The 16786-nt window shown below is 40.6% G+C and overlaps 1 protein-coding gene across 1 annotated transcript in view; it reads left to right on the top strand.

Annotated features, from left to right (window-relative positions):
- grik2 (glutamate receptor, ionotropic, kainate 2) overlaps positions 1–16786 on the top strand; it is a 278259-nt gene that overhangs the window by 194791 nt on the left and 66682 nt on the right. Inside the window, exons 11-12 of the mRNA XM_061673582.1 lie at positions 120–343; positions 9374–9492. Of these exons, the coding sequence (XP_061529566.1) occupies positions 120–343; positions 9374–9492 (343 nt within the window). The remainder of the gene's footprint in view (positions 1–119; positions 344–9373; positions 9493–16786) is intronic.

The following is a 16786-nucleotide window of genomic DNA, read 5'->3' as shown; positions in this document are numbered from 1 at the left end:
GCTTTGAAAAAGAACGTGGAAAATGTAAAGATCCTGTTTTGTTAATTTGATTGCCTCTAAACATCTCCTGTGCCCTTAACTTATGGCCTATCCCTCTTCCTTTTTATGTTTATTGACAGAGAGCCGATCTGGCAGTGGCACCCCTTGTCATCACATACGTGCGTGAGAAGGTTATTGACTTCTCCAAGCCCTTCATGACATTGGGTATCAGTATACTCTACCGCAAGCCAAATGGGACCAACCCAGGGGTCTTCTCCTTCCTCAACCCCCTTTCACCTGATATCTGGATGTATATTCTGCTGGCTTACTTGGGTGTCAGTTGTGTGCTGTTTGTCATAGCCAGGTAACATGTCACTACCAGTGATCACACACAAGTCAGTATCTGGCTTCAATGCCACCACTCAACATCGCCTCTATGACTAACAATAGGCTACTCTCAATAATTGCAGAAGCAGTATCCTGAGCATGCTGAATTGGCGAAGCCTCCACACACTGACATTATTTGATTGTTATATATACAGTCTCAGATGCTACATCATTGTCGCTGAATGTGTTTAACTCAACTTCAATGATCACAGTGGAATCTGTTTTGCTTGAAAAATAATTTGTGCTTCAAGAGTGTTTTCTAACAAGGTTGCAAGGTTACTCCTCGTCTGTTGCTATTCATAATGGTACCAGGAGGAAGAAAACCTCATGAACCCTGAAAGGCAGAGAAAACAGAAAGACTTAGACTGAGACATTATAGATGTACAGGGACCAGATATTTTAGGGTTGCGTGTATGTTTCTGAGAGAGTGAGCGGAAAGTTGTGCACTCATATGAATGTTTTTGGGATGCTGTGCTTTTCCCAACCTTTCCCTCACTTTTCCCTGTCTCTCAGATTACTTGTTGTCTTTTCTCTTTCTTTCACCATGCCTCAAACATGTTGCAGAGAAAAAGAGGCCCAGAAAATGTGCTTTGCGATTGTGGAAAAAGGTGCAGATCAGGGCATTTGTCTTTTCGTATTTCGTAGTACCTGATTGTGACAATGGAAACACGTCAATAAGTGGGTATGTCAGGGGAGAGATTGGTCTCAAAATTATTTACACAACTATAGCCATAATTTACACTTGTTTTTCAGATCCACAAATATTTTTAATGTTGTGTGTGCCTTTATCATGACTTATCATTTGTAAATATTCATTTCTGCTTGTGAATTGTTGGCGGTGCGTTTGTGGATCAACGGGCACGCTCATTTATTTTTGAGACAAACATCACGCAGTTTTCAAGATATTCACAGACACACAAGTTGAGAATATTCACACGTGAATACTGCCGCGAGGCGGCAGTATTGCTGTCTCCGTTGATGACTTGACTGCAAGTCATGTTTATGGGAATCGAACAGTCTATGGTCCGACCCTGCTGAAATCACCAGTAAACCGACCGTGGCTGAACAAGGTGGCAGCCCCGTCATTAGTAAGTAAAATAAAAAGAAATCGCCTTCCTCATCTGTCAGCGAGATACAAAAAAAAAACTGCTTATTATTACAGTTGAAATAATTTTTCATGTTCATGCAGCGGCTCGGCGGGATAACAGTGGCTAGCTGTTAATCATTTATTTTATAGTCTATACTCGCAACGGAGACAGCAACACTGCCGCCTATCAGATGGAGGGACGGGCCTTCCCACACGTGTGACTATTCTCAACTTGTGAGTGTGAATATCTTGAAAACTGTGTTATGTTTTGTCTCAAAAATAAATGCGCGTGCCTGCTGATCCACAAACACACCTTCAACATTTCACAAGCAGAATTTATTATTTACAAATGATAAGTCATGATAAATGCACACATAACCATAAAAAAACACATGTAAATCGCGGATATATTTGTGGATTTGAAAAACACGTGCATATTGCGGATATATTTGTGTAAATAATTTGAAGACAAATCTCTCCCCATAGGAATGACTGAAACAAGGCGAATAACTACCATGCAGTGAAATTGACTTTCTTTACAACTTGTCCATTTACATTCACTCTTTGCTGATGTGGCCATATGTGAGCCCTGGATATGTCATTGGTTGTTTAATTATGCAAATGTCCCACATTAATTGACACCACCATCCACAATGTCAGTCAAGTAAAATAGATATAAATAAGAATTAAGCAGCAGTAATAGATGTGTTATTTAAAGTGAAACTCATTCGTGAATATGATCACGTCTCAGTTATATCGCATATCGGTGTGAGCGTCATGGTGCAGAGAGAAATTACACTGTATTGTGCAGAGAGAAACTGCCCTGCTACAGTTTTGTTGCTTTTTAACACCTTTTGTATATCGCAACAGTATTTTAAACATAGGAAGTGAAACATTACAGTTTATTGTCCTTGGCTGTGAGGCTCGAATTTCAAGCATGGTGAGGAAAAAAAAAAAAAAGTCCATGTTAACTTTAAAACTTTCAGCAGACATTGGCTCTTTTCTAGCCATGACTCGACAGTTTCACTGTTAACACGTATGTTTTCTGATGTTACTGGCATTATGATTGCACACAAAAATAAAAGGCAGCAACTGTCATCGAAGTTGGCTCAGAATATGCACCAACTGTATTTTCGACCACAATAAGTGTTATGGTAAGTGCATACCCTCACCTCTCCATAAGTCTTTTCTCCTATACAGAAATGCATGATGGGCAGTTGCATGTTATTGTTATATAGATGTAGATGACCATCTCACAACATTTATGACATGATCAGTCAGATATGAATATTATACCAAATTATGGACATGATGAAGAGAGATCGTTTCCCCATGATAAAAGAAACATGTTGAATAAGAAAAAAAGGTTTAATTAAAAGGTTTAGTTAAACAAAGGTTTAACTACAAAAAGCTATGTGCAACATGTTTTCAAATTAAAACTACAGTGCTCCATGCTTTTATACTTTGTCATGACAACTTTTGAACATAATTTCAAGCATATTTAAGCTTTCTGGAGGTACCTGTTTTTAGTATTCTCAAATAGACAAAATATAAAATACATCATAATATATATATATATAGCAATATATATATATATATATAGCTGTAACTGAAAAAAGGCAACCAATTTAGAAAAGTATACAGTACTTGCACATCAAGAATACATAACAGTTAAAGAAATACATTTTATCTCATCATAATACCATCAAATTATAGTCCAATGAAGTTTTTTGTCCATTTAACTTTTTTCAGTAACAAGAAAAAAGTGAAGAACAGCTTATTATTTTATTAAAACAAAAACAAAAAAATTCCATTATATTTGATTTTGGTGTATGTTCACGAGTGAAGGAAGAATGGAACGGGAGATCGACAGGCGGATCGGTGCAGCGTCTGCAGTGATGCGGACTTTGTATCGGTCCGTTGTGGTAAAGATGGAGCTAAGCCGAAAGACGAAGCTCTCAATTTACCGTTTGATCTACGTTCCTACCCTCACCTGTGGTCACGAGCTGTGGGATACAAGCGGCCGAAATGAGTTACCTCCTCAGGGTGTCCGGGCTCTCCCTTAGAGATAGGGTGAGAAGCTCGGTCATTCGGGAGGATCTCAGAGTAGAGTCGCTGCTCCTCCGCATCGAGAGGAGCCAGATGAGGTGGCTGGGGCATCTGATTCGGATGCCTCCCGGGCGCCTCCCCGGTGAGGTGTTCCGGTCACGTCCCACCGGGAGGAGACCCCGGGGACGACCCAGGACACGCTGGAGAGACTACGTCCTTCGGCTGGCCTGGGAACGCCTCGGGAACCCCCCGGAAGAGCTGGATGAAGTGGCCGGCGGAGAGGGAAGTCTGCGCGTCCCTGCTAAAGCTACTGCCCCCGCGACCCGACCCGGATAAGCGGTAGAAAATGGATGGATGGATATTTGTGTATCCATTGCAGTAGTTGTAGTTGTAGTGTGTGACTGATTTTATGAATGAGACAAAGTAAGAATAATGAGAATCAATTGATAGAGTAGTTTTTTCCCCCCAAGGTCATTGCATTTCACAGTTGCACATTTAAAGAGACAACTAAATCAAAATTTCCCCGAACAATGGAACTAATATTACTACTTCCATTATGTTGTCCCTACGTTCTCTACATTTGATGGTGTGAGATTAGATGAAGATCAGCTATTCCTTGTTTTACCCTTACATTATTCATTCATTCGTTCATCCTCCGTTCCGCTCATCCTCACCAGGGTCGCGGGCGTGCTGGAGCCCACCCCAGCTATCTTCGGGCGAGCGGCGGGGTTCACCCTGAAATGGTCGCCAGGCAATCGCAGGGGACACTGAAACAAACAACCATTCGCACTCACATTCACACCTACGGGCAATTTAGAGCAGTCAATTACAGTAACCTACCCTGCATGTTTTTGGGATGTGGGAGGAAACCGGAGTACCCGGAGAAAACCCACGGAGGCACGGGGAGAACATGCAAACTCCACACAGGCGGGGCCGGGATTTGAACCCCGGTCCTCAGAACTGTGAGGCAGATGTGCTGACCAGTCGCCCACCCACGTGCCGCCCCCTTACATTATGACACACAAAGTAGATTTGTGGAAAATGTTCTTTCTTCATTATCATTAATCTGCCGTTAATCTTATAATACCCTTGTAAGTACACTCTCATTTCAGAGCCATGCCTCTGAAGATGTTTCAAATTGGAATCAAACACGTCAGGATCTCACGCTTAATTTTTGTAATTTGCCCCTCAATTGATCTCATCATAATCCCCTAAAAATGCAGTGGTGCCACTATTTAAAGTGATTTTTTTGTTTCTGTTACAAATTGGATCAAATGTGTCAACACCAGTGTTTTGTTTGCAATTTTTGTATTCTTTTATTTTCTATGCTGATTATCTTGTTCATGGTCTATCCCAGATGACTTCAAGCAAAAGGCAGACTACACCCTGGATTGGTCATCAGTCAATCCTGTGACAGGGCAGACAGAGACAGACATCCATTCACGCTCACATTCACATTGTCACTGAGTGAGAACTGAACTCTCACAGCCTGCGTGGAAGTCATTCAAATTCAACACGACACCATCTGTGACTCATATTTGCCATGTATACGTGTATTTTATATTCAGGGCAGCAGAGTGGAGTAGGGGTAAGCACATTTGCCTTACAGGTCATGAGATCCCTCCCACACTCTAAAAACATGACAAAAGTTAAAGCCAAAAAATGTCTTACAAATTTGAGATTTATTCACACCTACGGGCAATTTAAAGTGTTCAATTAACCTACCCTGCATGTTTTTGGGTGACTTATATTCCGGAGCGAAACCCGAGCAAACTCCACACAGGCGGGGCCGGGGATCGAATCCCGGTCCTCAGAACTGTGAGGCATCGTGCCTCATTTGAAACAGGATTTAAAAATATAACATACAGACAGGACTGTACATGTTTTCAGAGGGTATTTTTAAATCCCCCCCCCCCCCCCCCAAAATGCTTTAATGTCCTTAACTTCTATCAAACTGTGTTGTGAGTTTGCAACAGGAGGAAAATGGGGATCCCAGGGTGACACGAGTTGAGAACCACTGCTCTAACAACTGTCGGGCTGGCAATGGGCTGTGGCGGATCCCATCCGGTTCGCCGCTGCCTCATTACACAATGCGCGTGAGGCCAGATGGCAGAGACACTGGAGCCCAAACATCACAAAACATTACACGACAGGAAATATGTCTTTTTTGGAGTTGGCCCAAATTGCATCCTATACAGTAATTATGCGTTCAGGTTAAATGAATAAGGAAGTTGCAATTCCACTGAATACGGGGGTTTGGTGTTTATATAGTGAGGGAGGGCCTCACGTTAGAAAGTATACCCCCCAGCCCGCTGTCGTCACGGGGCTAGATTTTAGCCCTGGATAAAAAAAAAAGAAGAGAGAAATAAAAAAATTTTTAAAAATGAGGCCAACTGAGATGGTGAAAGAGAATTTTAAGATATATCTCAACAATCCAGTACCTTACCTAAAAACACATTTGACGTATTAAGAAACAAAACACAACGAGTTCAGTTGAACTTTGAACCTGGTGAAATGAAGTAAATTAAATTGCCCGTGTGTTTGTGAGTGTAAATGGTATTATGTCTATGTTTGCCCTGCTATTGAAGTTAGCTGGGATTAACTCCAGATCAGCCAGGACCCTAATGGCTGGATTTTGTATTTAGTTGACACAATCAATACCCAACAATTTGTTTTATGTTCTTTTCGTGTCTACTACTCAGTCAGTGGGAGTAACCAAAATACTGTATTTCGTACCAAAGTTAATCAATGTTCCAAAAGGTTGAAACTAACTTTCACCTGTCCCACTGATGCGCTTTTAAAATATCTCACAGTATAAATCTTTTTTATATCATGACTGCCTCAATTTATGTATGAAATACTTCATATATATCAAATCAGAAGAATGACGTTACAAAGAATACAAACATATACGGAAACAAATGTGTTATTTTCACCGAGTCAAGACCAGTACAACCATTGTGAACTCACGAAGGGACGAAAGTAATCATGCCCATAAATGCACACAGCAGAAATCCTGCTTGTGTTCAATCTCACATTGAGAATACAAAGACTATTGTCTACCATTTCGACAATGATGATTCATCGACCTTGACATTTCTGCGGGATGACCCTGCCCCCATGAAAGGATAAAACATGGACATTTTTTCCATCCATGCTTATCTGACCTTGCACAAAAGATCTCTCACTGCAGAACAGATGGCCTAAGATAATACAAGGACAGTTAATTGAAATGACAGAAGAAGAGATCAACAGTGCCACAAGGAAAGAAGGGTCTTGTTGTTTTTTCTCCTATAAATGGCTTTGGTTTGCCATTTCTTGACCAAACTTAGAATAGCAAACGCAAAAGAGTTCATTTGCAGTCTAACCAATGCAGGGTGGAGATGACAACTTTGCTCATCCATTGGCAGGGCACACGGTAATTGTTTGCTCACAATGTGAAGAGGAGAAAACACACTTGCGATGTGGTACAGTAAGGGCGCAGTTCTGTTCCTATCAATGTGGCACTGCAAATTGACAAGGAAGCAAATCTTCGACAAATTGAGGCAGCAGATTTCTTGAAGGCTACAAAAAATTCAATTCCTGGGACATTCAAAGAACACAGCTCCCCACTTGTCAATGTTCTCAAGTGTTGTGTGGTGAAAAGTAAAAACACAGCGAACCTCATTAGCACTTGTTGATGAGTTGAATTTAGGGTGATGTAATTTCATCGATATAGACCTACATGTTCTTGGATTATGTTTTTAATGATGTGTAATTTGAATTACAACTATAGTAAAAGGCCCAGTGTAGGCTTACACCATGCATTAATATTTGGTTAGCCAAATATCCAATATCCAATAGCCTGTTAAGCTGCTGGAGTGTAGCTTGATCTTTCGTTCCCCAGAACAAATCAAACCCGGTTGGTGTATTTCATTGTAGACAAATAAACACGTGCTGATGTATTGTAACTTTTTTTTCACGAGAATAAATGAGAGTTATTCACTCACACAATCCTATTCAAAATGTCACAGCAATTGTTGTATACATGCATTTAATTTACACATCAGAATATGGCCTTACAATCTGAGAATCTTGAATCACAATTCCAATTCAAGTCAAATTATATCTACTCAAACTATATGGGTCATTTTCATATGAATTGATCAATAACGGTGAAGACCTAACCCACTGAATTTCCTTTTCAAAATACATTCTTTTACTGATATGAGTATTTGACTTGTTGGCAGTTGTTATCCATCAAAAGGTTATAATTGTTTCTAAGGGGGGGGAAAATTCAAAATTCCGTTTTCAAACTTTTAATGCCAACGTGTCTTCAACGTTAGGTGTCCAAAATGAAGTTTTCTGAAGATTTTACTCCTATTGCTTAATATGCCTTTTCCCATGAAAACTCACACAAATGCATCTTAGTGTCTTCAAAGTTCCTCCTCCTTCTGGTTCTTTTACAAACGGTCGTCCTGTGTCACTCAAGCTGTCTTTTCCGTCAATGCCAATGGAGTGAGCCTCCATTATGTTGTAGTAGTACACCAGAGGGATCTGTGAGCTGAAGTGCCCACATGAGGCAGCCATTTTGCATTCACACAATAGCAGATAGCAATATAAATGGTGTTATTTTGTAGATATAAATGAATGTGTATGAATTTGTGAAAGTGTTGCAACTATTGCATGTCTTTGCCATTATTGGTTGGATAAAGACAAGCGTGGAATCGGTTTAATGAGTAGTTAGGATCATTTATCCACAGAGTTTGAAGGGCAACACATGTAAATTGTGCAACTCACACGATTTTTACACAGCTGTTAGTCTTTACCGTGATGCACTTTTGCCTGTACTGTTTAAAAAGCAGTGTATTTCAATGGACAACCACCATTTGCTCTGTCAATAAGGACTGCCTCTACTATGAATGCCTAAAATTTGAAAATCGTCCAAAACTTTTTGAAAATAGTACTTTAAATGTGGTTGTTTCAGCATGAAAAACTTACCCATATAAAACCAAGGTGGCAGAAAAACATTGCTGAATTGATGATTATTTTTTTACCGTTATTAGCGTTTTTTTTTTTTACTATAAGTCGCAGTTTTTTTTTCCAAAGTTTGGCCGGGGGAGCGATTTATATTCTGGAGCGAAGTATATGTGAAATTATTAACACATTATCATATAATTTCACATGTTATTTTCACACTGTGTATCTGTACCTGCAACTGACAATACGTCTGACGAAAGTGACATAAGAGAGGAAGTGGCGCATCGTCGACCTCCGGAGTTGGCGGAGTTGTTTAGAAGTGAGACCGAGGATGAAGATTTCATTGGATTTAGTGATTTAGAGTGACACTGATGGTTTGGTAAACTTGTTAGCATGTTCTTTATGCTATAGTTATCTGAATAACTGTTAATATGTTACGTTAACATACCAGGCATGTTCTCAGTTCGTTGTTTATGCGTCATGTAACGTTAGCTGAATGTGTTACGTTAGCATACTGTACACCTATTCAACCTGTTGTTCTCTGTTCTATTTTTATTTTAAATTGCCTTTCAAGAATAAATGTCTGTTCTTGGTGTTGGATTTTATCAAATAGATTTCCCCCAAAAAATGCAATTTATACTCCAATGCGACATATATGTTTTTTCCCCTTCTTTATTATGCATTTTTTGGCTGGTGCGACTTTTACTCCGGAGGGAGTTATAGTCGGGAAAATACGGTAATCAAATTATATGAAAATGACCCACAGATGCAGAGAACTATTATTGAAAGTGACGGATGTTTTTTTTCTCCCATCTTCCATAGGTATAATTGCCTTCAAAAGTATCTGCCCTTTCTCAAATTGTTCTTTATGCAACTACAGTAAACATGTGTGTTCTTTGTCGATTGTCACAGGTTTAGTCCCGACGAGTGGTATAATCCCCACCCTTGCAACCCTGACTCGGATGTAGTGGAAAACAATTTCACCCTGCTAAATAGTTTCTGGTTCGGAGTTGGAGCTCTCATGCAGCAAGGTAGACGCCTCTGCCTGCCACTTTTTTCTAGCACGTCCCACTTTTTGCTGGGGGTCAGTCTTGCACTTGTCTGAGGCCCATGACCATGCATGGGGGCCTCTGTGCACGTATTTAGCTACTCCATTGGTAATGTCTAATAGGTCAGACTGAGCTTTGGGATTTTAGTGAAGGGAATTTTTTTAAGGTAAATCATTTTCCTGCATGTTTTGTGTCTCCGTGTCCTTAATTAATGTAAATAATTTGAACAGGTAAGTTCACCCATAATGAATGTCCTTAATTGCAATCACTCACCCTGCTTGTTTGACATCCTAATAGTTTGTGCCACATCTTCTCAACTAATTGACATCTTTAAAATGTGGAATACCCCATTGTTAAAATTTAAATGTAGAATGATATCTCACCAGATCACTGTAGATGCATGTTACAAATTCATATGTTAGTAGAGTCGTGGTTGGTATGTTTGCCTCACATTCAAGGGACTAATCGAATTCCCACTGTAAAATCTCTGTGTTGGTTTTCTCTGGGTACACCGATCTTCCACAGCCGAGAGCACATATCTCATGTTCGATGACAACTCTAAATTGCCCATAGTTGTGAATGGTTGTTTTTCAATAGATGCCCTGTGACTGACTGGAGAACATACCAGGGGTGGATCCCGCCTCTTGCCCAAAGTCAGCTGTGATAGGCTCCAGCACACTCACGACCCTAGAAGATTAGCTGTATAGGACAGGGATGGATGGATTTTCAAATGAGGAAATATTTCTAAGCCACAGACACTTCAGTATGTTTGAAACCGCTACATATACGTAAGTATAGGTTAGCCTGGTCTCTATGCCTGCCTTGCATTTTTTTCAGAGGACTGAAGAACACACATATCGAGCTGCTCTGAGGTGTGAGTTTACCCAAATTGCAAAATATATTTTATTTCTAAAGCAAAGCAAATTTATTTATGTAGTGCATTTCATATACAAGGTAACACGATGTGCTTAAAAGCATTTAAAAACAAAGAAAAAGCTTATAAACATTTAAGACAAATAGAAAAAAAGTAAAAGTACAATTTAAACACCATACAGTGCAAGAAATATCATTTAAAAGTGGAAATGCTCTAGAAAGCATGAGGAAAAAAAGTTTTTAACCTGGACTTAAAAACATTCACACTTGGGGCTGATGTCACTTCTGTTGGCAACTTATTCCATTTCTGTGCAGCATAATAGCTAAATGATGCTACAACATGTTTGCTTTGGACTCTGTGTTCCACTATTTGACCTGAGTCTGTCAATCTCAGAGCCCTAGAACTGACCCTTGAGGGACCCCATAGGTCATTGCCATTCGATGCGATTGAACACTTCCAATGGTTACGAAATAACTCATTGCCTCCAGGTAGGACCTGAACCATTTAAGGACTGTTGCATTTAGTCCTACGCACGTTTCCAACCTATTCAGCAGTATATTATGATCTAAAGCCACACTGAGGTCCAACAAGACCAGAATTGACAACTTTCCCGAGTCAGTATTCAACCTTATTTCATTTAGCACTTTGATAAGAGCAGATTCTGTTCTGTGATGAGTTCAGAAACATGACTGAAATTTGTCGAAAAGTCAATTTAAGTTCAAGAAATTGCTGAGTTGATTAAAAATAACTTTCTCAACAATCTTGGCTATGAAAGGGAGATTTGAGATGGGTCTATAGCTTGCTAACATGGAAGCGTCCAAGTGTTCTATTTTTTAGAAGAGGCTTAATGGCAGCTACTTTAAGAGCTTTAGGAAACTCACCTGACTGAACTGAGCATTTGATTATTTACTGCAAATCAGCCAGCACAGACTTCGCAATAGCTTTGAATAAAATCAGATGGTATTGAGTCAAGACAGCTCATTGATGGTTTCAGCTGCTGAACTGTTTTCGCTACAGTTTTTTTGATTAACTATCAAATTCTGACATGGTAATAGAGTTTTTCCTGGGTGGCTTCAGATTCGTATCATTTTATAATTTTTCTGATTTGCGCTGATTTTTAACGTGATTGATTGTATTTTTTCACTAAAATAACAAGCAAATTCATTACATTTATCAGCTGTTAGGAGTTCTGGAGCTATCTGATTCAGGGGTCGGTGGGGGTCTTGTGAGCTTGTCAACCACAGCAAACAGAGTGCGAGTATTGTTGAAGTTCTTACTGATGATTTCAGACAAGTGTTGCTGTCTCGCCCCAACTAACTCTTGGTTAAAATTACAAAGACTTTGTCTGTAGAGGTCATCGTCAATTTGGAGTTCAGTTTTTCTCCACTTACCTTCTGCTTTCCTACATTTTGATTTAGAGGTCTTTACCATCATAGTACTCCTCCAGGGTGTTCTGGGTTGCCTCAAGATTGTCTTAGTTTTAATAGGAGCGACAGCATTGATGACATTTGAGATTTTACAGGTCAAATTATCCAGCCAAATAGATTCATGTGAAGATTTTAGATGTCCTCTTTTCATTTTAATAAAGTTGAACGGAAGGTTTTTATGGTTCATCCAACAAGGAAAAGGTATGGCAAAAACTGCAGCTATATATACAGTCGTTACAAAAACAATGTATTGCTTTAAATGGTGAATTACAGAACATAATTAACATCATGAACTGGGACCACAGTGGTCAGGTGTGGATTATTCAAAATAAGGAATCAATGTGAATATTTGATGCAACTATTTTCTTGAAAATATCCAATGTGAGTGTAAAATGTTTTGAGTAGTTTAAAATTGTCTAATTTCCTTAAAAAGTAAGACATTTTGGGTTACCATACAAATTTATCAACACTTGAACGACCTTGAAACACTTCATTTTTCATAGTTAGGAAGGTAACCTTTATAACAACAACAACATTCTCAAACAAACAGATCCAAAAGATTCTGTGGACATTTACGAAAGAGGCGTTTAACATTTCCCCATGTCAAATTAGTTTTAAATGCCCTCTTATTACAGGGGATGTGGCTGTGTTCAGAATTAAGAATTTCAAAATCAGATTAAATGGGAGTCAGCACACACCTGCCATCATTTAAAATGCCTCCGATTATTCCCAAATAAAGTTCAAATGATCTAGTAGGGTTTTTCTGACAGTTTTGTACTCGCATTTACAGCGCAAGCCATGGTCCGCATAGAGCTTCCAAAGCATCAGAGGGATTTCATTATTCAAATTTATCAGTCAGGAGAAGGGTAAAAATAATTTCCAAGGAATGAGAGTAAATATAGCATGAAACACAGTGAAGACAGTCATCGACAAGTGGAGAAAGTAATTGATGAAAAGACGAGAAGAAAACTGGTCAGCAGGGCTGCCAAGAGTCCGACAGCAAAAACTGATGGAGCTGGAGGAATGTTTGGCAAGTACTGGCTGGTTAATAAATTTTTGTGACAACAGTCTCCCATGTCCTTCATACGTCTGGGCTATGGGGTCGGATGATTCCCCTTGTCCGTTCTGTCCCTCTGTTCCCTAAAACCCTTTTCTGTCTGGCTGCATTTTCTATAAACATCAGAATAATAAAAACAAAAAAAGCAGGGGGAGAATTTCAAACTCCCCTCTTGCACAGCAAAATTGTTCCATCACAAAAAGCAAACAAGTCCACCATTCTGCATGACCATGCAGCTGAACAGGACAGGTTAGTAGCATTCACTGCCATTGACGGCTGTTGAATTCAAATATTCATGTTGACATGGAGGCCTGTCAGTGAATGAGTTATTATATATATTATATTATCTTATATTAATTAATAATGCAGCCCTATGGGAGGCACAAGCCATTGCAAACTGTAGGCCGGTCCCAAGCCCGGATAAATGCAGAGGGTTGCGTCAGGAAGGGCATCTGGCTAAAAACTTTGCCAAACAAATATGAGCGTTCATCCAAAGAATTCCATACCGGATCGGTAGTGGCTCGGGTTAACAACGTCCGCCACCGGCGACGTCAACCTGCAGGCCGCCATTGGAAATTCAGCTATTGTGGGTCGAATTCGAAGAAGAAGAGGTGGAAAGCGGGTTCTTTGGCAGAAAGAGAAGAGGAAAGCACAGAGCCTTGAACTGAATGTGGGGACTTTGAATGTTGGGACTATGACAGGAAGATCTCGGGAGTTGGTTGACATGATGATTAGGAGAAAGGTTGATATATTGTGTGTCCAGGAGACCAGGTGGAAAGGCAGTTTAGGGGCAGGGTTTAAATTATTTTACCATGGTGTAGATGGGAAGAGAAATGGAGTCGGGGTTATTTTAAAAGAAGAGTTGGCTAAGAATGTCTTGGAGGTGAAAAGAGTATCAGATCGAGTGATGAGGCTGAAACTTGGAATTGAGGGTGTTATGTATAATGTGATTAGTGGCTATGCCCCACAGGTAGGATGTGACCTCGAGGTGAAAGAGAAATTCTGGAAGGAGCTAGATGAAGTAGTTCTGAGAGATCCCAGACAGAGAGAGAGTTGTAATTGGTGCAGATTGTAATGGACACGTTGGTGAACGAAATAGGGGTGATGAAGAAGTGATGGGTAAGTACGGCATCCAGGAAAGGAAGTTGGAGGGACAGATGGTGGGAGACTTCGCAACAAGGATGCAAATGGCTGTAGTGAACACTTTTTTCCAGAAGAGGCACGAACATAGGGTGACCTACAAGAGCAGAGGTAGAAGTACGCAGGTGGATTACATCTTGTGCAGACGATGTAATCTGAAGGAGGTTACCGACTGTAAGGTAGTGGAAGGGGAGACTGTGGCTAGACAGCAAAGGATGGTGGTGTGTAAGATGACTCTGGTGGTGGGGAGGAAGATTAGGAAGACAAAGGCAGAGCAGAGAACCATGTGGTGGAAGCTGAGACAGGACGAGTGTTGTGCAGCTTTTCGGGAAGAGGTGAGACAGGCTCTCGGTGGACAGGAGGAGCTTCGAGAAGACTGGGCCACTGCAGCCAAGGTGATCCGAGTGGCAGGCAGAAGAGTACTTGGTGTATCTTCTGGCAGGAAAGGAGAGAAGGAGACTTGGTGGTGGAACCGCACAGTACTGGAAATCATACAAGGAAAAAGGTTAGCTTAGAAGAAGTGGGACACTGAGAGGACCGAGGAGAGGCGAAAGGAATACATTGAGATGTGACACAGGCCAAAGGTAGAGGGGGCAAAGGCCAAACAAGAGGCATATGATAACATGTATGGCAGGTTGGACACTAAAGAAGGAGAAAAGGATCTATACAGGCTGGCCAGACAGAGGGATAGAGATGGGAAGGATGTGCAGCAGGTTAGGGTGATTAAGGATAGAGATGGAAATATGTTGACTGGTTCCAGCAGTGTGCTAGCTCGATGGAAAGAATACTTTGAGGAGTTGATGAATGAGGAAAATGAGAGAGAAGGGAGAGTAGAAGAGGCAAATGTGGTAGACCAGGAAGTGGCAATGATTAGCAAGGGGGAAGTTCGAAAGGCATTAAAGAGGACAAAAAATGGAAAGGCAGTTGGTCCTGATGACATTCCTGAGGAGGTATGGAAACGGGTCCAAGCAGGATGGAACGGGTGGAGGAAGGTGTCAGGTGTGTTATGTGACAGAAGAGTCTCTGCTAGGATGAAGGGCAAAGTTTATAAAACAGTGGTGAGGCCAGCCATGATGTACGGATTAGAGACAGTGGCACTGAAGAGACAACAGGAAGCAGAGCTGGAGGTGGCGGAAATGAAGATGTTGAGGTTCGCTCTCGGAGTGACCAGGTTGGATAAAATTAGAAATGAGCTCATCAGAGGGACAGCCAAGGTTCGATATTTTGGAGAAAAGGTTAGGGAGAGTAGACTTCGATGGTTTGGACACGTCCAGAGGAGAAATAGTGAGTATATTGGAAGAAGGATGATGAGGATGGAGCTGCCAGGCAAGAGGGGTGAGAGGAAGACCCAAGAGAAGGTTGATGGATGTCGTGAGGGAAGACATGAGGGCAGTTGGTGTTCGAGAGGAGGATGCAGGAGATAGGCTTACCATGGAAACTGATGACGCGCTGTGGCGACCCCTAAGGGACAAGCCACAAAAGAAGAAGAAGATATTATCTTATATTAATAATTAAATAAATAAATAAAAAAAACACTTGTAATGACCCCATAAAATGGCATGGTCCAATGAAACCAAAGTTGAACTTTTTGGTCATAATTCCAAAAGTTATGTTTGGTGCAAACACAACACTGCTCATCACTGATAGAACATTATACCCACAGTGAAGCATGGTGGTGGCAGCAAAATTCTTTGGGGCTGCTTTTTTCAACTGGAACCGGGGGCCCTAGTCAAGGTGGAGCGAATTATGAATAGTTTCAAATACCAGTCAGTAAGAGCAAAAAACCTTCAGGCTTCTGCTAGAATGCAAACAAATGTCAGGAAAAGCCTACTTAACCTGCTTAACTCTATTTGGGGTTAATAAGAGGCATTTGAAATGGTGGCAGGTGTGTGTTCACTCCCATTAAATTGATCGGTTAATTCTGAACACAGTCACATTCCCAGTTGTGAGGGTTTGCACACTTGGGTATTCAAATTATCTACATTTTTTGTTTTTACCTCACTAAAAAAAATTTCATTTTTAAAACATTGAGCTGGACAGGTCAAATTTATGGTGGAATTAAAAGAAAACAAATATTTATCATGGTCTCATTTTTTTCGATGAAAAAACTGGCATTTGAACAGGGGTTTGTAGACTTGTATGTCCACTACATCCTGTATGTATTTAAAGCCAATATGATTTGGCTGGTTGAGAAGATGTGGCTTCTGCCCAGAAGGCAGATGCAAGGACCAGATGATGCCTGCATCACAATGTAGAGAGGCTCCCCTGCCCGGTGGCTTGCCCCGCCCCCAGAAAATTGTGGGAAGTGCTGTTTGGTCATGACGTTACCTTGGGTACATGACAGTCAGCCCCAACCAAGTTCAACTTGGGTTTGACTCACATCTCATGGAATGGCATTTTTTTCCTTCTTTGCCAGTTTACTGGACGGGGTAAGATTCTACTCTGAATAATAAAATGTTACTTTTTAAAGAAACCAATATCATATAGCTGGACAGCACAACTCTATTCAATTCATTGTTGTTTTTCACCATTTTGGCATAGGCTGTGAATACACAAAGGGCCTGATTTACTAAAATGCTCAAAATATTTTCTTTTTCTTTGAGGAGCAGTTTTGGTAATCATTACTTCCTTTGAAGACTTCCTAATTTTGGGAAGCAATTTTTTTTGCAGCTCAATCACAGAGGGACTGAAAACAAGGGTTTTATTCAACAATAATAAATACGACGATATATCGGGGGAGTTGAATGCAGGGCAGCAGCTAACGAATATTTGAGTATC

This window comes from Phycodurus eques, chromosome 4, assembly GCF_024500275.1.
Source record: "Phycodurus eques isolate BA_2022a chromosome 4, UOR_Pequ_1.1, whole genome shotgun sequence".
Taxonomy (NCBI): Eukaryota; Metazoa; Chordata; class Actinopteri; order Syngnathiformes; family Syngnathidae; genus Phycodurus; species Phycodurus eques.
This window is presented reverse-complemented; position numbering and strand designations above follow the sequence as displayed.